At 62.6% G+C, this 19,329-nt stretch overlaps 3 protein-coding genes and 1 non-coding gene across 6 annotated transcripts; 3 read left to right on the top strand and 1 right to left on the bottom strand.

Annotated features, from left to right (window-relative positions):
* Positions 1–1,619: 1,619 nt before the first annotated feature.
* Positions 1,620–7,219, bottom strand: PIDD1 (p53-induced death domain protein 1). Its single transcript, XM_036875792.2, has 16 exons — positions 7,011–7,219; positions 6,129–6,501; positions 5,398–5,811; positions 4,834–5,043; positions 4,695–4,749; positions 4,341–4,542; positions 4,137–4,262; positions 3,850–4,029; positions 3,631–3,769; positions 3,383–3,518; positions 3,147–3,297; positions 2,931–3,054; positions 2,738–2,856; positions 2,549–2,662; positions 2,250–2,455; positions 1,620–2,028 (listed from the first exon to the last, which is right to left on the bottom strand). Exons 2-16 carry the CDS (start codon positions 6,424–6,426, stop codon positions 1,770–1,772), a joined length of 2,733 nt encoding a protein of 910 aa, XP_036731687.2. The 5' UTR covers positions 6,427–6,501; positions 7,011–7,219; the 3' UTR covers positions 1,620–1,769.
* A 1,396-nt stretch (positions 7,220–8,615) lies between these two features.
* Positions 8,616–10,853, top strand: RPLP2 (ribosomal protein lateral stalk subunit P2). Of its 3 annotated transcripts, none has more exons than XM_036875802.2 (5): positions 8,616–8,873; positions 9,014–9,137; positions 9,736–9,784; positions 10,556–10,654; positions 10,743–10,853. In XM_036875802.2, exons 2-5 carry the CDS (start codon positions 9,015–9,017, stop codon positions 10,814–10,816), a joined length of 345 nt encoding a protein of 114 aa, XP_036731697.1. In that variant the 5' UTR covers positions 8,616–8,873; position 9,014; the 3' UTR covers positions 10,817–10,853. The 3 variants fall into 3 exon arrangements, with proteins under 3 accessions (XP_036731697.1, XP_036731696.1, XP_057362741.1); XM_036875801.2 differs by having other exon boundaries at positions 8,617–8,873; positions 10,740–10,853; XM_057506758.1 differs by having other exon boundaries at positions 8,695–8,873; positions 9,008–9,137; positions 10,740–10,853.
* Positions 9,813–9,947, top strand: LOC118907417 (small nucleolar RNA SNORA52). Its single transcript, XR_005022798.2, has one exon. It is a non-coding gene; the product is annotated as a small nucleolar RNA SNORA52 (small nucleolar RNA).
* Positions 10,854–13,592: 2,739 nt separating the features above from the next.
* Positions 13,593–18,329, top strand: PNPLA2 (patatin like phospholipase domain containing 2). Its single transcript, XM_036875730.2, has 9 exons — positions 13,593–13,881; positions 15,635–15,867; positions 15,949–16,014; positions 16,297–16,506; positions 16,627–16,687; positions 16,770–16,937; positions 17,062–17,194; positions 17,394–17,516; positions 17,607–18,329. The coding sequence occupies exons 1-9, from the start codon at positions 13,695–13,697 to the stop codon at positions 17,875–17,877; spliced, it is 1,452 nt and encodes a 483-aa protein (XP_036731625.2). The 5' UTR covers positions 13,593–13,694; the 3' UTR covers positions 17,878–18,329.
* Positions 18,330–19,329: the final 1,000 nt, after the last annotated feature.

The raw sequence follows: 19,329 nt of genomic DNA, 5'->3' as shown, positions 1-19,329 counted from the left end.
CTGAGCATCACCAGACCCCACCTCCTGTCTAGGGGAAGGGACACTGTGTGACAGGGTCCAGGATTCAGACAGGCCACCAAAGGCAGGGAGGGGAGCCCTGGTCTCAGGAAGAAGCAGGCCCAGATCCCAGGCCTGAGAAGTCAGCTGGGGGTCCCAGTGGCAGCAGGGAAGGCTTGAGAACAGAGCGAGGGGGCTCTGCCTGGGGAAGACTGGCAAGCGGGTCCTGTGTACCCTGAACTCCCTCTTCTGTCCTCACTGCATGGGTCCCATCCCCAGCTTCTAGGACAGCCCACCCCTTCATGCCAAGGTGCCCTAGAAAGCAGGCAGCGCCATCCAGGCCTGCAGCCCCAGGGCTGTCAGCCCTCACTGTCCCCACCCTGCTTCCCCAGGCCAGGTAACCTGAGGCCACAGGCACGCTAAGGACAGTGCCTGGCACACAGACCACCTAAAGGATGAGCTGCTACCTCCAGACCCACAAATGAATTCGCCGAGCTCCCCCAGCCCCAAGAAAGTCAATGTGGGGAGATTCAGGGTCTGGCCACTCGCTCCCCATTCAACCTCCCCCAGGGAAGGCTCTTTCTTTCCTGACGGCTGGAGGGAAGCTGACCCATGGACAAAAGATGAGAGGGATGTGGGCTGTGGGCTCAGCTTGGACGCAGGCTCATCTCTCTATGCGGCTGGAGGAGTCCTGCGGGGCCTCAGATGGCCACGCTGTCTGCCGCCAGGCCGTGGAGACTCCAGCCACCCACGTGGACACACACGTCCGGTGAGGTCCCACATGTGCGCTCCCCATGGCCTGACCTGTGCTCCGGCCCCAGGAGCCCAGCCCGCGGGGACACGTGTGCTCTGAGAGCGCGCCCGTCACCGCCTGGGGCGAGCAGGGCCTCCACACCCGGGCAGCAGCGGGTCGGAGCATCCGCCCGCCCGGGCCCCGCCGGAGCTGCCCTGTCGCGCCAGTTGTCACCTCCCCCGGCTGCCGCGGCGCCCCTCGTCCCCGCAGCCGGGCCGCGCTCGGGTAAGCCGGCGGAAGGGAGCGGCCCAGCGGGCACTCACCGAGCACTCTGCCGCCGCCGCCGCGCTCGCCTCCCCGCCGTGCCGCGCGCGGGGCTGCACCTAGACGCGGAGAGGCGTCTGCTCGGCGCGCGCCCCGCCCCCGGCAGCAACGCGAGCTCCGGCTCCCCCTCCCGGCGGCCGTGGTCACGGCGCCTGGCCGCGCCAGAGCTCCGAGCAGCTGGCACCGGGCCTTCCTTGGTCCCCAGAGTGGTGCCCCTGTGTGTGCCGGGGACCCAGAGATTAGCTCCGTGGGGCTAGCGGGTGGCGAGGAGTGCTCAGACTAAGTTGTCCTAAGGGAGGATGAGTCCGGGTGCACAGTAGGTGTTCAGAGGCCTGAGCTGGTCAAGCCCCAGCAGCCAACGGTGGGTAATGGGGATGCAGAGTCCCGCACACAGGTGACTTTGCAGCCATTGGTTCTCCAGCTGTTACTTTGTACCTGGGCTACGCTCTCTCCAGGGACAACAGAAGGCCTGGACACATGGGAGGGAGCAGAGGCCAAGCCTCCGATTGCTGGCTCTGCTTGCCTTCCACTAGCTCCTCCATTCAACAAATAAACAGCCCTGAGCCAGCAGCCATAATGGTGCATGTTTGTTACACACCAGGAGTTGTGTGTGGGGTGGGGTGTTTCTGTCCCCAAACACAGGGAAGGCTTGAAAGTGGAAACCTCTGACCTTTGGCCAGGGCACATCAGGGCCCAACCCAACCCAGAGTGTGGTCTAGGCCTGGGCAGGCTCTGGGGACTGTGACACTGAAGGGCCAGATGGGGCAAGGTCCCCAGGTGCCAGGCTTGTGCGCTGGATGCCATCTTGGTACTTGCGGAGGCCGAGCTCCAAGACAGCCCGCACCTCTTCAGCCACATCCCGCCGGTCACTCTGCTCCAGGGCTTGCACTAGGAGCCCCACGGCCCCCCGCTGTCCAGCCTGGCGCTCAGCCCAGGAGAAAAGCATATGGCGGATCTGGCCATCCAGGTCGTCCCTGGGAGGGGGGAGTGGTGACAGAGGGGCCCAGCCCAGGACCCGCCACATTCGGGGTTCTGCTCACCCTCCCAGGATGGGTTCCCTGTGCCCTGGACCAGGTGAGGCCAGACTCTCCCTCTGCTGCCTGCTTGCTTTGCCCCCCTGGACGGAATTTCCACCAGCCTCCAGTATGGCCCTCCTGGTGGCCAGGGCCCAGGCATGAGGCTCGAAGGAACTCACCGGAACTCGTGCCGGATGCGCTGCAGCTCACGGTAGGGCATGCCCAGGTGCAGGGCCACAGCTGGCCAGTCAGGGCCCAGGCGCCCGGCCACATTCAGCAGGTTGCTCTGGGTCAAGAAGCCGGTCTCTGCATCGCCCAGGTTCAGAGGTGCCAGGGAGAGAACAGGCCCCCATCCCCGTCCCGGCCCCTCAGACCCCCGCAGCCTCTGAGGGGAAGAAGGCATGCCATGGGCCCTGGCTGCCCCCTGGGCCTCTCCACCGCCCCGCCCCTTCACACACATGATCCCCCAGGGCCGCACCGGCAGCTTGATGGGCAGGGTGGCCATCCATAGGGCATCTGTGGCTTTCCTCTGTCGGGCAGCCTCTGCCTCCTTGGGCACCTCCTCAGGCACGGCTCCCCGGTAGAAGGATACCTGGGGTGGGACGAGGTGGAGTCAGTGCTCTGGCCTCTGCCCAGGCAGCCTGGGGGCCCCACCCCATGGACCCACCTGGCCCCGCACAGCCTGAGCCTGCCGGTCCAGGGCAGTGGTCACATATACCTCCTTCATGTTCTTCAAGTGAGAGTAGAAGACAAAGCAGACCCTGCCCTCCACACAGTCCGGGCGGTCTGGGGGCAGGTGTGGGCTCAGCAGAGAACCTGGTGGCAGACCCAGGGTCCCCTCCCCAGGGACAGGGGCATACCAGCATCCACGTCAATGCCCCTCTCGAAGGCGGCAAAGAATTTCTCTCCCTCAAACATCTCCACAGTGTCAGAGGGCTCGGGGCCTCGGTACCGCTCCAGCAGCCGCTGCAGGGTGGCATCCACCTGGGTGGCACCCCTGGCTCAGAGCCCAAAGCCCCGCGCCCCAAGCCAGGCCCTTGGCACCTACCCTGCTGCCCTCTGGACCCCTGTCCCACCTTGTCTCGGGGCAGGCACTGCAGCAGGACCTGCTCAGGGTCCCGGCGCCTCTGCAGCGCGATGAGGTTGACACGGTGCAGCCGCAGCCGCTCCCAGGCCTTGCGTGCCAGGCCCCCAATGCAGGTTTTGGTGGTGTACCAGAGCCAGTACCTGGGAGGGCCAGGAAGTGGGTCAGGTGTGCCCCCACAGAGGGGGGGGACAGGGCAGGGCTTGGGCAAGCTGAGTGAGCCCTCACCAGGAGAAGTGCATGACCTGGAAGCGAGCATACAGGTGGGTGAGCTCCAGGGCCACCTGCGCCGTGATGTCATCCCAGGCGGCTGCGGGAGGGGCCCGGTGCAGCAGGTGCAGGCAGGAGCGGTCCAGACTCAGGCCTGGGGATGGGAGGGGCCACAGACTGAGGCCTCCAAGGCAGGGGCTCCCCCTTTGAGCACTCACCCCACCCCGTGACCACATGTCCAGGGATGCCACACGGCTGCCTGTCACCTGTGACACCAGGGGGCAGAGGCAGCTGCACAGTGACTGGCTGCAGGAAGCCGGGGGGTCCACTCTGGGAGAGGCACAGCAGAGGGCTCGCAGCAGCCTCTGGCTCCTCCAGCAGGGCTCTGCGGGCCATATGCACCACCTGGGGCAGACAGACTACCCGAATACCTGCCTTCCTGCCGCAGCACGACCCGCCACCCTCGACAGCTGCCCTGCCCAAACCTGCATGTGGACGCGACGAGGCTCCGTGGTGGCCCCAGGAGGGAATATGACCTTGACACCAGGATGTCCCGATGAGTACAGCAATGTCCCCTCTGGTGGCACCAGGCAGGAATCGGACACAGGGCGTGAAACCACGAGGAACCATGAGAAGTGGGGCACCTGGCAGTGAGCCCAGAGCCGCTGGGCATGGAGGGGGGTCGGAGGGAGCATGGTCAAGGCAGGGTGGAAGAGGTCCACATGGAGCCACTCCTGGGACTCCTTCCCAGCAGGCCTGGACAGACCCTCACCTTGGGTGTCTCTTTCTCCAGCTGGGTCACCAGGTCACTCCAGGTGTCATCATTCAGGCTCCTGACCACCACCTCACGGCAACGCCGGGCCCGAGGGGGCACAAAGAGCAGCCATAGGCCCACCTCCTGCCAGGCGAGGGTGGTATGAGCCCTGGGGCTGTGCCTGGGCCCTCCTCAGCAGCCCCCGATCTGCCCTGGCCATGCCTGCTGGAAGGCCACCCCATGGGGCTGCAGCTCCAGGACACCACTGAGCAGAGCATCATGGGGACCCAGAGGGATGAGGTGTGGCTCCGGCAACCACAGTCGATAGCGGATGGTGACAGGAGTAGCAGTGGCCCCAGCAGGGAACTGCAGGCGGACACCACAGGCCAGGGTCACGGAGCAGCCTTGAGGGGTCACAGGGAAGCTGAGTGAGGACACGGGGGCATCAGGTTAGATACAAAGGGCCTGTATGTCAGATCCTGGCACCCCTGGGGGACTGCAGACCACCAGGCATGGGCAAGGTATCCAGCATGCACTGCGTGACAGTGCATACGCCCCTCCAGCACCCCCACACACCTGTCCAAGTCTGAGGTCAGGAACAGTTGAGGTACATCCAGGGCCACGGGTGACCCTGTGGAAGGACAGATGAGTTGTTAGGATGGTGACGGTGCCTGTGTTCTGTCCATGGCCTGCCCCTCCCTAGCAACCAGCTTACCTGGGGGACTGTGGGTGTCTGGTAAGGCCTCACCCAGGGGGTTCCCCTGCAGGCGCACAAAGGGGGCATCCAGTAGCTCAGGGGGCACGTCCCGGAGCTGGTTGTCCCTCAGGTCCAGCCGGGTGAGCAGCGGGAGGCGAGCCAAGCCAGCAGGTGCTGAGGTCAGGAGGTTGCTGTGCAGAACAAGTTGCCGCAAGGACCGCAGCCCCACTGCAGGTGGGCGGGCAGGTGCCGGCTTAGAGCCACAGAGAACCACTCAGGGCTGCCCCAGGCCTGGAGTGCCAGGCTGAGACAGGGTGCTCATGCTAGGGCCTCCCAGAGAAGCCTAGTCAGTCTTTGCCCCATGGCTGGACTCAGAGCTCAGGAAGCCTGTGCTTTAAGGGAGAGAGGCCAGGGAAGTTGGGGAGCAAACAAGGGCTCCTAGGAGGAGCAAGGGCGCGAAGGTGGGCCAAGCCTGCATGCGCATGGGCCCCTGCAGAGAATGAGTGGCCCACCTGAGAGTGCAGGGGGGTCTGGGGCCGAGGACCGCCCCCCATCAGGCTCCAAGCCAAGGGGGCTACCTACCAAGGGAGGCTGGGAGGCTCTGCAGCCGGTTGGAGGCCAGATTGAGCTCAGCAAGGCTGCTCAGACCTCCAATCTCAGGGGGCAGAGTATCCAGAAGGTTCTCAGAGAGATCGAGGCACTGCAAGGTGGATAGGGCCCCCAGTGTTGTGGGCAGTGCTCGCAGATGGTTGTGGCTCAGAGAGAGGAAGGTGAGGGCAGGGAGGGCCCCCAGGGCCTCAGGCAGCTCTGAGAGGTGGTTGTGAGAGAGCAGGAGGGCATCCAGGCCTTCCATTTTCAGGATGCAGGTTGGCAGTGTCTCCAGGCTGTTGAAGCTCAGATCCAGGTGGGCCAAGTGGGCCAGACCACTCAGGCCAGTGGGGAGTGTGGTCAGGGAGCCCCGGAGGCAGGCACCCAGTGCTGCCCGGCGCTGCCCACCTGGGAAGGGAGATGGTGGATGTGGCCCTCAGAACCAGACTGCCAAGTCCCAGCTCAGCCAGCCAACCAGGGAAGCGGCTGTGTGCACGGAGGCAAAGACCTCACCCAACACCACCCCAGCAGGGACACAGAGACACCAGCAGATGGAGGGAGGCAGGGACCGATGGCCATCACCTGAGACCCACCTCAGGAAAAACACCCCACCAGGTAGTTGCAGGGTCCAGAAACCAGTTCAGCCAGCTTGGCCTAGGTAAGGGGGTGTCATGGTTGTGCAGAGAATGGTGGCAGGGCTGGGATCAGGCTGGGCTGGGACTCACCTTTGAGGACCAGGGAGCGGAGGCGCTGCAGGCTCTGCGGCACCAGGGCCAGGGTGGCCTCCAACAGCCGCGGGTCTTCGTGGCCACTCAGCTGCAGGAACTCCACCTCCAGCAGCTGAGTGGGCTGCTGGGCACACAGGTGCAGCAGCCAGTGACAGCCCCCTGGGTACAGGTCCAGGCTTAGCCGGTTTCCAGCCAGGAAAGGGGGAGCCGAGGGTCCCACAGCATCTGCAGCACCTTCTACAGCATCTTCTGCAGCAGCCGCCTCGGGCTCCAGCCCCCCTGCCACTGCAGCCATTGCCCACTGGCTGTCCTCGGGGGCCAGACATGTCCCAGCTCGCCAGGCAGGCCTGCTTAGGCAAGGCAGGGGAGGCTGCGGAGTGGGGGAGGAGCTGGTGTGAGTGGGGCTGGGCCCTCCTCCCATCAGGGGATCAGGGAGTCTGGCTGGGGGAGAGCCAGGCCAACTGGTCCACAGAGCCCACCGCCTACGCTGGACAGATTATTGGTGAACTGGGACTGGAGAATTTGATCCCAAGGGCTGAGAGGGCAGCAGGCAGGGAGACTCCTCTGTGCAGAGAAGCCTGGGGAACCTGCTCGTGGGGAAGGGGGAGGAGGGAGACATCATGTCCTAATGCTGGAAATTTGGACAAGGGACTCCTAGAGCTATCAGGTCATCGTGGCTGTCTCCCACTCTCCTGGGTCCGGTCCCACCTCCAGGCTTCACACCCAGCAGCTTTGACCAGAGGTCCAGAGACCCTCAACTAGCTGGTGGAGGCGGTGACCCAGGCAAGGGAAGGGGACTGCCGCTGCTATCAGAGAGGTAAATGGGGGAAGGGGGCCCTGGACGGTTTGGGCTAGTGGGGACCGGACCCACTCCCATACCCCTGGAAGGTTCTCCTGCCGCTTCCAGTTTACATCTCGGTCCGCTGGGGAGAGCGAGGCACCGTGCTTTCGGGGCTCCGACAGCCCGAGGGCCGTCTGGGCCGGGAGACCACCCACCGCCTGCCTGTGGCCGGCCTGTCTCTGCGGTCCAGGCCGGCGCGACCCGCGCGGCGCGCTCTACCGCCAGGTTCCCGCCGGCGCGTTTCCGGGCGGGCCGGGATCCAGGCACCACCTCCTGGGCCCCGCCCCGGCCCCGCCCACCGAGCCGCCTCCCCGCCCGCGGGTGCAGAGCTTCTGGCCCCCGGGCCACGCTGCGCAGACGTTGTTCACTCCGGACCCGCGTGAAAATGAGCGGGTTCGGTATCGGGGAGGATCACAGCTGCTGCCCTACACCGCATCTCGCCAGAAGCCAGCGCTCCAAGACTGTGCCCTTCTCCGGACAGCCCCAAAGGCCTCCACTCAGGTGCCGCAGAGACCCGGCTCCCAGCCCCAGTGACCCTGCTTACAGGCGGTCACTCTGGGCCAGATGTCCTGACAGTGGGGTTCCCCACATGCTGCCTTATTCAATCTTTGTCTACATCTCACAAGGGGGTAAAAGGAGGCTGTGAGAAATCAGATTTTGCTGAAGGCCACATTGCTGGTGAGTGCCAAACCTCAACCAGGTAGGACTCTCAAGGTAGCCTCCCATCTGAACCGAATGCATCCAGTTCTGCGTGTTCTGCCCCAAGTCGCACCATGTGTCCTTTCTTTCACTTCCCCAGCTACCACCATCCCTCCTGATGGGAAGGGCAGCTCCATCCCCCATTCAGCTTTCACACAGGCTACCGGAAGACTCTTAAGAACACCAGTCAGTATGCACTCCTGTTTATTGCAGCATGACTTACAATAGCCAAAACATGGAAACAACCTAAGTGTCCCATCAATAGACGAATGGGTAAAGAAGAGGTGGTACAAATATACAACGGACTATTACTCGGCCATAAAAAAGAATGAATTTTTGCCATTTGTGACATGGATGGACCTAGAGTATTATGTTAAGTGAAATAAGTCAGCCAAGGAGAAATACCATATGATTTCACTTAAGTGAGGAATCTAAAAGACAAAACAAAAACAAAAAGAAGACGCCAAAAGCAGGTCTCATCTCTCAGCCCGAGGCCCCGCTTCAACCGTCAGGTGGGTCGCAAACAGCGACGCCCCCACCATTTACTCCTGTCCCCGCGCTGGAGTCTAAGCTCCGGGAGACAGGGCCGGGCCGCTCCCTCTCCGGTGGCAGCCTGCTACAGGACCCCGACACGGAATGAATGAGGGGCCAGCGAGTACCGCTCCAAGCCAACCCAGCCACTGCCCCGCAGGGAGGCCCATCCGCCGCCCGGACCAGGGGCATGCGTCACCGCGGCCAGTGCCGGAAGCGTGGCGGGGCTGCCGCGTGTATCCGCGCAGACCGCGGCTCCCGCACTTCCGGTGACCGAGCATCATGGGACCTGTAGTACACCTGCTGCGTGGCTCCCCCACCCCCGCGAAGGGTGCGTCTCCAGCATGTCAGCCGCGGGGCATGCTGGGAGTTCTGAAGGGCGAAACGCTCCACGTGCGCCTCGCGTCTCGTCTCCTGTAGCCGCGCCAGGAGTTTCGGGGTACGCTCGAGCTGGTTACAAGAAGGCGGCCCCAGCACTGCCCTTCTCCTTTGCTGCGGCAAAGGAGTGGCTTGGTTGAGTGACGCCACTCGAAGGCGCCCGCACGCTGAACTGCGCACGGGTCCCGGAGGCTTCTGGGTAGCGGATTACCTCCGCCCCCCGCGCCGGCGTCTTCCTTTCCGACCCTGCCGCCGCCGAGGTCGCACGCGGGAGGCCTGTTCGCCGCCACCGAGTGAGTGGAGCAGGCGGAGCGCGGGCTGGGGCGCGGGCGGTGGGCGGACGGGACGCGGGCCAGACCACGCGCGGCCGCGCTCGGGCCGGCTGGCTTGGGAGACCTCCGGGTGACGCCGCCGTCCTCTCCTGCAGCCTCAGGATGCGTTACGTCGCCTCCTACCTGCTGGCCGCCCTCGGGGGCAATGCCTCCCCCAGCGCTAAGGACATCAAGAAGATCCTGGACAGCGTGGGCATCGAGGCGGACGACGACCGGCTCAACAAGGTGGCCGCTCGCAGTCCCCGGCCTACCCGATACTCTGCACATAGGGTCCTCTCTCTCCAACCCTGGTTTTATCCCCGGGAGAGTGTAGTTTGACGTGCCCGCGGGTGTCGGAGGCCTGTGCCAGCCCAGGTGGCTGTTTATTGGCTGACCTTGTTGAGGCCCTGATAACGGCCCTCAAGCAAAAGTGGGTGTGAGGTAAAGTTGGGACCATGGTTCGGCGGAAGTACAATGCAAATCATGTGCAACTTACAATTCCTTAGTAACTACCTTTTCAGAAGGGCGATGGGCAAGATTCACTTCCGTGCCATTCTTTTGTGCCCAGCCTACTCAAAACCTGACATGTGAGGTAAACAGATATTTTGCATCCTTTATGTATTGCTAAGTCTTAGAAAGCCTGTGTATGCCATTTTCAGTATGTCTGAATTCAGAGAAGCTACGTTTGTGTAATAACTGTGCCTGGAGATGCAGGTCTAGGAGTTTAAGGGCGTTTTCTCCTGTGCTCCTGAGGCCACCCTGGCCTAGCTTGAGAAGTTCAAGTTAAGGCAGGGGATATGACAAGTGAGTCTGTGTAACTGCTGGTTGTGGTCGTCTCCTTCAGGTCATCAGTGAGCTGAACGGAAAAAACATTGAAGACGTCATTGCCCAGGGTGAGAGTGTGTGCGGGGGTCCGCCTCCTGGTCCATTCTAATCCCTGCCGGCCGACCTGTGGCCTGCCAGGTTTCGCTTGTGGACCAGAGCACCCTTAGAAGCCTCACCAGAAGAGTGCGCGGGGCCTCAGTGGACTCCTGCAGTGGGCGCTTCTAGACATGGAGTGGATGGTTGGGGGTCCCAGGCTCGTTTCAGACCTGGCTGCCCCTGCAGCGTCTGGGGAACTAGGCCTCTAAACAGGTCTCACTATGTGCCATCAGAGAATTGGGAACAGACACTGGGGGAATGCCAGGGATGACCACAGACTCCTTCCCCCACCCTGTTCCTGGACGCATGGTTTTCTGATGACATCAGGCTAGAGCTGATGGGACTTGAGATTAGGCTGTTTCCGCGGTCGTTGCTGACCCTGGGCATGAGACAGGCAAGGCTGGCTCAGCAAACAGCCATGTCTGAGCTCACTGCTGGGACTGGGGATCTGGACGCTGGGGCAGCAGACTTGGTCCCTGCCCGGTTAGAAGCATGTCAGTTCGACTATCTCTAGGTTGGAGCGCTATAGCCTAGCCTCTTTTGGAGGGATTCCTAGTAGCCAAGTTTCCAGAAGTTTGGGGGGTTGGGAAGTGGGCACCAGAGCTGCCTGTCTGAGAGAATGGGAGCCTGTGACACTGTGATTGGTGACAGCCCCCTTTCATCAGGCAGACTATGTCTTCATGTAAAGTGGCCTTCAGACCAGTGCCTGTTGGCCTCCTTGGCCTCACCTCTCTGCTTTGTAGGTATTGGCAAACTTGCCAGTGTGCCTGCTGGCGGGGCTGTGGCTGTCTCTACTGCCCCAGGATTTGCAGCCCCTGCTGCCGCTTCCACCCCAGCTGCAGGTGAATGAGCCATTCTGCCAGGCCTGGAGGTCCCTGTGGGGTTCTGGCACACTGGCAGGCCCCTTACATGTCCCTTCCCCCACAGCAGAGGAGAAGAAGGACGAGAAGAAGGAGGAGTCTGAGGAGTCAGATGACGACATGGGATTTGGTTTATTCGATTAGAGCCCCTCTGCAAATAAAACAGTTCTGTGTCTGTTGAGTGGTGTCAGCACTTTGCCAGAGCACAGCCTTAATACTGCGCAGGGTAATGAGGCTGAGGTGGGTGCCCCTCAAGAGGAGTTCCTGCTTGAATATGCTGGGCACATGGATTTAGTGTAAATACAAGTGCCTGGGAGGGGCAACACTTAGAGGTTTGCGTGTGGACATGCCTTGAGCAAATTCAGGAGGGGTTCTGAGCCTCACTGGGCACAGTCCAGGCTCCTGAGGACACTGGGCCTTTCCCAGGTAGTGAAGCCTACCGGGAGACATCCAGAAAACTTCAAAAGCAGTGGAGGGCAGTCACTGCTGTGTGAGGTGGCCATGGTCAGTGGTCTCTGGTGGCAGGTTCCCTGGGCTTCTCTGCTGGAGTCCGGTACTTGTTCAACGCCACACTCCAGCTCCATGTAACTGCTGGCAACTTGGGGCAGTCACACAGCAACTCAGCCTCAGTTTCCCTGGCTGTCAGATGGGCCAAAGCTCACTTTGCAGACAGATGAAGTGGCTTGTGGGCAGATAATACTGGGCTATGTGTTCAGTCCTTTTAGGGAAGGCTTCCCTGTGCCCTGGAGCAGAGGACAGAGGCCCTTTTCCTGCCCACCCAGGCACCATCCTGGTCCTGCAACTGTTTACAGTCTCCTGGGTCTTGGGCCCTCTACCCCCATTGCCAAGCTGCCCAGTAGATGCTCTGCTACCCACCCACCCCCAGGCACTGGCAACTGGCTGCGTGGTATGCTAGGCCCAGCACTGAAGGATATGCCCCTGTTAGCTTTAGTTCTGTGAAGGAAGTAACAAGGTGAGGGGTGGGGGCTCCCTCTGGTAGGAAGCCAAGACCTGGAGGAAGAAGTCCAGGGCAGGAGATTCTGGAGTGTGAGGGGAAGGGGGCCTAAGACCCCTCTGGTTACCCAGGCTAGGGTAGTGGGCCTCCTAGAAGAATACACCGTGGGTCCAGGAGGCAGAACTCAAGATCAGCCTCAGACCCTCAAGAGAAGGGCCCTGCCTGTGGCCTGCCAGGTTTGTGGCCAGAAGACACCTTGAGGACTGGGGACATGACATGTATCTCACAGAATCCTTACATGCCAGACACCAGGGGTTAACCATGCTGATTGGGAAGAGGGGGACCCGCCTCCAACAGCCAGGTTTCTGGGAAGGGCCTCCCTGTTACTGACTCTGGAGCTGGTTCTCCCAGGGGCCTGGAGAGGGATATGTATCCAAAACAGTTTGACCCGGGTGTGGAAATGAGGGCAGAGGTCTCTGCACTGGGCCAGCGCCACCCATAAGGTCCCACGATCCCTCAGAGGCAGGGATCAGGCCCCTGGCCTCATGCCCCTGGCTCACCCTACTACCCACCTCCCATCTTGATGGCCATTCTGGTGAACCCCTGGACTTTACAGCCTTGAGGGAAGGCCCATTCCCACAGTATTATACCCCTGCCCCACTCCACCTCCAGCAGCATTTCCCAATTTGCAGTCAGCAGGGGCCCTGGGCATCGTGATGGGGCCACACCCTGTGCACTGTACCTCTATCCAAAGGATTTGGGGGTGGCATCCCCTATGCAGAGAGAATAGGTGAAATATAGACCCTCCTGCTTCCCACTCCCCTCTAATCCCCCACCAAGGGTCTTTGCATGTGTTGGGTGGCCAGGGCAGCCCAGTGCCCCTCCTGGGTTAGTACACCTGCACCCTGTCACCCTCTCAGTCCTCATGTTGAGCTTCTGGAAATAATGTCTGCCTCCCCACCTCCCAGGAGGGAGGGCTGACTCTGGGTTGACCTTGCTCACTGCTCTACCTTGTGCTGGTCCCCAGGCCAAGGTCAGTGCTGAGTATGGGTGGCTGAGAGCACAGAGGCTGAGGACTGGACAGCATGACCGCAGACGGCTGGGTCCTGGAGAGGCCCTAGCTCGGGCTTCTTGCCCTGGTACCAGCCGGGTCCTGAGTTGAGGTCCTTCCTTGAGAAGTGAATGTTCTTGGGGAGACAGGCACACCCCACCACCCAGCATAGACCAGCCACTAGTTTGGGATGGACTGTGGTGCAGGGCTGGCTCCTGGATCCAAGGCGGACTAGGCCTGCCCCAGAATCCAGGAGAAAAATGCGTAAAAGGGGCAGGAGGAAGGGTGACGTCACCGGAGTACTCCACCTGCTCTGGCAATTAGCGCGGGTGGGGCAGGGCCCGAGTCTTACCCAAGTATGCCCCACAGCCTGAGGAGCCAGGTTAGTGCTCAGGTACAGGGGCTGAGCGGTGGGCAGGGCTGGGCCCACGTAGGTGTGGGTCTGTGGCGCTGGTGTTAGCTTTGAAGTTGAGTGTGTGATTCGCATCCGGCCCTGGGTGTTTATGGGTGAGTCTGTGGATGAACTGGGTTCTGGTGGTCCCTGCCCTGGGTGAGCATCTCAGTGTCCCGGATGGGTGCTATAGGCGGACCGCCGAGGAAGAGGTCATGGATGCCCAGACACCAAGGATCCCCGTCGCGAGTGTCCAGATTTGTAAAAGCTCGCACCCCAGGCTTTAGACGTCTGGGAAGTAAGCTCGCCGCCCCTCGTCACACCCAGGGTCCACTGCGTGTCCCCTCCCGCTGCCCGGGGAGGCAGTGAGGGGGCGGGTCTCAGCCATGGGTGGGCCTCCGGCCCGGCTGGCCTCGTGGGGGCGGGGCCTTAGGGTCCTCGGGGGCGCGGCCGTCCCCTGCGCGCTCCGATTGGGCCGCGCATGTGGACCCGCCCCGCCCCCACGCTAAAAGCGCGACCGCCCCGCGGTCCCGGTCAGTGTCTCCGCTTCCGCCGGCGGGGGCCGAGTACGAGCAGGCGGCTTCGCACGCAGCGCAGCGAGTCCCGAGTCCGGCGGAGCGCCGCGATGTTTCCCAGGGAGGCGACGTGGAACATCTCGTTCGCGGGCTGCGGCTTCCTTGGCGTCTACCACATCGGCGTCGCCTCCTGCCTCCGCGAGCACGCGCCCTTCCTGGTGGCCAACGCCACGCACATCTACGGCGCCTCGGCTGGGGCGCTCACGGCCACCGCGCTGGTCACCGGCGCCTGTCTGGGTGAGCGGGGCCGGCGGGGCGCCGGGCTAGAAGCCAGGTGGATGATCTTCGTTAGCGTAGAGCGCCCACCAACCACTGGGGAGCCGGAGGGGTCGAGGGTGCCGTCGGGAGGGGTCACTGCCGGCAGGGCGGCGAGTCCAACCCGGGACGCCGGCCCGGGGGCGGGGCTTGGTTTGTTTTGTTGTGAGGGTGCCCAGGGATCGGGGCGGGGTCCGGAGCGCTTCGCGGGACCGAGGCTGCCGCCTATGGCTGGACTCGCTCGGGCGACAAGGTTGCGGGGCGGGCAGGTGCAACAGAAGCTATTTCATTGGAAAAAGAAAGTAACTTGTGGGCGGGACCGCCGGAATCGGGGGAGGGGCCTAACCGGCCACCTCGCCCCGGCGTCAAACCGGGTGCCAGGGGTCACGGTGACCTGGGGCTACCATTCCAAGCAGCCAGGGCCCCGGGGCCTGGCATGCGAATGGCCTCTGAAGAGCGTCTGGGCACTGTGGCCTGGTGCCTCCGGAGGGCACTTGGAGGAGGAGCCCTGAAGGTCAGGCCTGGGCATGGCAAGCTCTCCCCAACCCTCTCGGTCCCTGCACACGGCCCACTGTGTCTGTGACAACAGGTTTTGCTCACTCCATGGAGTAGGAGATGCTTGTGGACTCTCCATGGTGTTGGTCGGGAGTGCAGAGGTCTGTCTGGACTGGGCAGAGCTCCTCCTCTCACACACACTTCCATACTTTATGCGTGTGTGTGCAAGTCGTGTTTACAGCACACTGCGTACTTTGGGAGTCCTGGGAATGGTGCCCAGCCCCCAGCCTACAGGGGTAGCCAAGGTGATAGAAGGGTCATTGGGTTCTTGAATGCCCCACCCTGCAGGAGCCTGTCCGTCCAAGGTTCTCCCCTGCCCACTTCCTGTGACCTTTGCACTGAGGGGGTTGGGGTAGGAGCACAGCTCTGCATTCTTGGGACTTGGGGGTTTAGCACTCTGGCCCTGCCCTTTCTTTCATGGAGGCCTTCAGCCCACCCCATGCCACCTCAGGACACATTCAGGTCCCTGGCACCTAGCTGAGGACATGGCTTCCACAGCCTCCCGCCCTCCCATTCTTTCCAGTGGTCTTGAGCAGCTGGATCCCCCATTGTGTGGCAGGTGGTGGCCCCACATGCCCCACTCCTGACCCTGGCAGTGATCCTGGAGGAGGGCATTGTCCTCAGCTTCTCCCCAAAGCCCCTTGCTTCCTGACCACTCCTGGCCTGCTTCCACTCTGGCTTTGTCCTCCACCCTTTCCCACTGGCCTGAAGGGGACTGTTGCGGGGTGCTCCCTCTCGGCTGCAGTAGGCCACAGTTGAGCTTTCCCAGGAGGTGAGGGAGGCATCCCTCACGCCCCTGGACTTGTGGGACCCCTGGGCTGCATTGGTCTCTATGGGTCTGGATATGGCCAAGTGGGTGAAGGCAGAGGCTAGCCAGAGTTGAGTCTCTCTGCTTTCCCTCCTTCCTGGACTGAGTGCTATGCCAGGCCAGGCCCAGTGACTCATGGATAGGGACAGGCAGTTGGGCAATACCAGGCCCTGGCTGTCTGCCCTCTAGGGGTGGTGGCCTGCCTCTCTCCCCAGGGGCAGGTGGCGAAAGCCCCAACTGTGGGCCCGTCCCCATGATGGACACTGGGAATCCTCAAGGGCAGATGGGGATGCCATGAGTCTGGTAGGGAACCCTGGAGGGTGTGCTAAGTCCAAGAATGCAGGCCCCTGACCCTTGGCCCTGCTGCCCCAGGTGAGGCTGGTGCAAACATCATCGAGGTATCTAAGGAGGCCCGGAAGCGGTTCCTGGGCCCCCTGCACCCCTCCTTCAACCTGGTGAAGACCATCCGCGGCTGTCTGCTGAAGACCCTACCTGCTGACTGCCATGAGCATGCCAGCGGGCGCCTGGGCATCTCCCTGACTCGAGTCTCAGATGGCAAGAACGTCATCATATCCCACTTTAGCTCCAAGGAAGAGCTTATCCAGGTGGGCCCTGGTAGGAACGCACTGGGGGTGCTATATGGGTCTGAGGCCCCTGCTCATAGGCCCCTCTGTCCCTGCCCCCAGGCCAACGTCTGCAGCACCTTCATCCCAGTGTACTGCGGCCTCATCCCTCCCTCCCTCCAGGGCGTGGTAAGGATCCCCTGGTCACTTTTCCTGAGTGACAAAGGTTTGCTACTGGGGCAGGGGGCATCTGTGCAGCCCCTCACTCCTGCCTGTTGCCTCACTTCCCCTGGAGTTACTCAGCATCCAGGCCAGCCCCGAGGAGATGTGCACTTCCTGCGGCTGGCCCCACCCCCTGGCTGTTGGGCCATCTGCTCCTTGGCCAGGCGGCCAGTGCCCAGTGTGTGAAAGGCCCAGATGAAACAGCCAGCTCGCCCGCAGGCCTCACCGTGTGCCCCTGTTCCTGCACAGCGCTATGTGGATGGCGGCATCTCGGACAACCTGCCCCTCTATGAACTCAGGAACACCATCACAGTGTCCCCCTTCTCGGGCGAGAGCGATATCTGCCCGCAGGACAGCTCCACCAACATCCATGAGCTCCGGGTTACCAACACGAGCATCCAGTTCAACCTGCGCAACCTCTACCGCCTCTCCAAGGCCCTGTTCCCCCCTGAGCCCATGGTGAGCCGTGGCGCGGGGTCTGAGGCACTGGACAGTGGGGGCGGTGCGGGGACGTCGGGACTCCGGGGCCAGGACAGGGCACGTCTGGCCCCCGCTCCAGTTTCTCATTCCTCGCTTCAGGTGCTGCGAGAGATGTGCAAGCAGGGCTACCGCGACGGCCTACGCTTCCTGCGGCGGAACGGTGCGCGGGCGCGGGGGCGGGGCCGGCACTGCTGCCCACTGCTGGCCGGCGCGCTAACCGCATATCCGGGCGCCCCTTGCAGGCCTCCTGAACCAGCCCAACCCGTTGCTCGCACTGCCCGCCGCCCACCCCGATGCCCCTGAGGACGAGGACGCTGAGGCAGACCCACAGAGGGCCCGCGTGGAGGGCCACTTGCAGCTGCCCCGGGAGGATCACATCCTGGAGCATCTGCCTGCACGGCTTAATGAGGGTGCGCGCGGCAGCGTGTGAGGGGCCTCCTGGCTGGCGGGGGAACAGAGGTGCAGGGTGGTCCTGGGCTCTGCGTCCTTGACCTTGACTGGCCAACAACTTGCTTCCTGCCCCTCACCCCCCAGCCCTGCTGGAGGCCTGTGTGGAGCCGAATGACCTGCTGACCACTCTCTCCAACATGCTGCCTGTGCGTCTGGCCACGGCCATGATGGTGCCCTACACTCTGCCGCTGGAGAGTGCCATGTCCTTCACCATCCGGTGCGGGCTGTGGGTGGGGACCAAACTTTGGGATTACTAACGAGTGGTGGGCACCCCGGGGAGGAAGCTGCTGGTGGGGGCCGTGGAGAAGCTGTGCCAGGGGTCCCAGAAGCCAGGACACAGGTAGGTGGGGTGAGCGTGCACGAGTGTGACATCCCGGCCGCAGTCCCTGAGGGTCATGCCTTCCACCCTCGCCCAGCTTGCTGGAGTGGCTGCCTGACGTTCCCGAGGACATCCGGTGGATGAAGGAGCAGACAGGCAGCCTCTGCCAGTACCTGCTGATGCGGGCCAAGAGGAAGCTGGGCAACCACCTGCCTTCCAGGTGAGCCCCCGACTTCCCTGCCCTCCTGGAGCCACAGCCTCTGTGGGCCCCACTGAAGCTCTCCCTCCTTGGGTCCATCTTCACCTGCAGGCTGTCGGAGCAGGTGGAGCTGCGTCGTGCCCGGTCGCTGCCCTCTGTGCCACTGTCATGTGCCTCCTACAGTGAGGCACTGCCCAGATGGCTGCCAAACAGCCTCTCGCTAGGGGACGCGCTGGCCAAGTGGGAGGAGTGCCAGCGCCAGCTGCTGCTGGGTCTCTCTTGCACCAATGTGGCCTTCCCGCCGGATGCCCTACGCATGCGCACCTCTGCCAGTCCTGCCCCTGAGCACCCGCAGCACCCACCTGGCATGCCCCCTTGCTGAGTGCCCTTGTTCCAGCCTTCCGCAGCACCCCTGGGTTCCGGTGCTGAGGGCCAGGCGCCCTAGCTTCCCTGCCCCGTGTCCTGGGGTCGGCTGGGACCCTCATCCCTGGTCTCTCTCCATTCTCCCCATGGAGCAAGGAGATGGGGGCCCCTCACAGCTCTGAAAAGGGGGCTTTGCTGTCAGCTTCTTCCACCGACCACTCATTGGGCCGTCACCTACACCTTGACCTCCCCTCCCAGCTTCCCCGCCAGGGCAAGGGAGAGCAGAGGCCTGGTGAGGGCGCCTGGGGGCTCCAGGATGTGCGACCACTGCCTGATGCCCCCAGCGTCAGTGCAGTATTACTCGTGAGAACTTTGCACCTGCTCCTCTCCCTGCAATTCATGTTTTGCTAAAAAGTTTGTGAAAAATTATTTATTTTTGCCAAAGCAGATGTAATAAATGCTACCGCTCAGTCCCTGCCTCCTTCACTTGTATGTGACTACCTGTCCCCATCCCCCCCGGCTGACCAATGTCTACATCCCTCCAGGTCTTCCAGGGGTCCCATTTGTCTTGAGCCTGGCATTTGGGGTGTGTTAATGGGCCTGGGAGTGAGACCCATACATTTGTCCCCCACTTTACCCTGAGGCCTGCTGGCTGACCCTTGGGTGCAGCTTTCCAAGGACCAGTGGAAGTGTTTGGGACCAAGATCCTTGCTAAATAAAAACTCAAGAAATGTTTACAAAAGGTGGTGTCTGCACCTCCACTCCATGGTGACATGGGGGTGTGGGGCTGATTTCAGGGTTGGCCTGCTGTGGAGGGTGAGGTCCCAAGCCAGGCAGTGGGACCCAGGAGGGTCAGTGTCCACTCCACTTTGGGCCCTTGGCCCAAGGCTCTGTGCCAGGTGCCCACACCTGTTCCCCTGCCCCCACCCTCCATACACAGGAGAGATCTGGAATATTAGGGGAGGGGAGGTCTGAGCTGAAGGGGGCTGGGTTTTGTTCAGGGAGAGACATAGTTTCCTGAAAGCATTCTCTGCCCGGGGCAGTCGGGGGATGCAGCCAGCCCTCCTCAGTGAGCAAAAGAAGCCATAGGACCAGGGTGCTGGAGCAGAGCCCAGCATTTGCTGGCTGTCCAGAGCTCCTGGTCTTGCCTGGCTCAGCCCCCACCTGTCCCCTCCTCCCATACCACGGGGAAGCTGTGGTGGAGGTGGCAGCCCCTAGCCAACAATAACTGCAGTGGGCCTGCAGGACTGGGAGAGCCGGCTGGGCAGGTGCAGGTGCCAGGGGCCGGCCCCCCATCTCAAGGTCCTGTCCTATAGGCTCAACCTGGTCTGGTTCTGCAGGATCCCAGGCCCCTTAAGAAGCAGAGGACCCCAGCACCCCAGCACTGCCAGGGCTGCACGGTGAGGCAAGCCCCTCCAGGTGGGTGAACCCAGGCTGGGGCTGCGGGAGGGCTACCCTCTGGAAAGGATGG

Source organism: Manis pentadactyla, chromosome 9 (assembly GCF_030020395.1).
Source record: "Manis pentadactyla isolate mManPen7 chromosome 9, mManPen7.hap1, whole genome shotgun sequence".
In the NCBI taxonomy this organism is placed as follows: Eukaryota; Metazoa; Chordata; class Mammalia; order Pholidota; family Manidae; genus Manis; species Manis pentadactyla.
This window is presented reverse-complemented; position numbering and strand designations above follow the sequence as displayed.

Bases quoted from the DNA above. Each gene is read 5' to 3' on its own strand.
- RPLP2 (XM_036875801.2), top strand. From the start codon at position 9,015: ATGCGTTACGTCGCCTCCTACCTGCTGGCCGCCCTCGGGGGCAATGCC. The intron at 9,785-10,555 runs GTGAGAGTGTGT...TCTGCTTTGTAG, and splicing joins TGAAGACGTCATTGCCCAGG to GTATTGGCAAACTTGCCAGT. The intron at 10,655-10,739 runs GTGAATGAGCCA...CTTCCCCCACAG, and splicing joins CGCTTCCACCCCAGCTGCAG to CAGAGGAGAAGAAGGACGAG.
- PNPLA2 (XM_036875730.2), top strand. From the start codon at position 13,695: ATGTTTCCCAGGGAGGCGACGTGGAACATCTCGTTCGCGGGCTGCGGC. The intron at 15,868-15,948 runs GTGGGCCCTGGT...CCCTGCCCCCAG, and splicing joins CCAAGGAAGAGCTTATCCAG to GCCAACGTCTGCAGCACCTT. The intron at 17,195-17,393 runs GTGCGGGCTGTG...ACCCTCGCCCAG, and splicing joins GCCATGTCCTTCACCATCCG to CTTGCTGGAGTGGCTGCCTG.
- PIDD1 (XM_036875792.2), bottom strand. From the start codon at position 6,426: ATGGCTGCAGTGGCAGGGGGGCTGGAGCCCGAGGCGGCTGCTGCAGAA. The intron at 5,044-5,397 runs GTAGGTAGCCCC...GCCCACCTGCAG, and splicing joins GAGCCTCCCAGCCTCCCTTG to TGGGGCTGCGGTCCTTGCGG. The intron at 3,298-3,382 runs GTGAGGGCTCAC...TGGCCCTCCCAG, and splicing joins CAGGTCATGCACTTCTCCTG to GTACTGGCTCTGGTACACCA.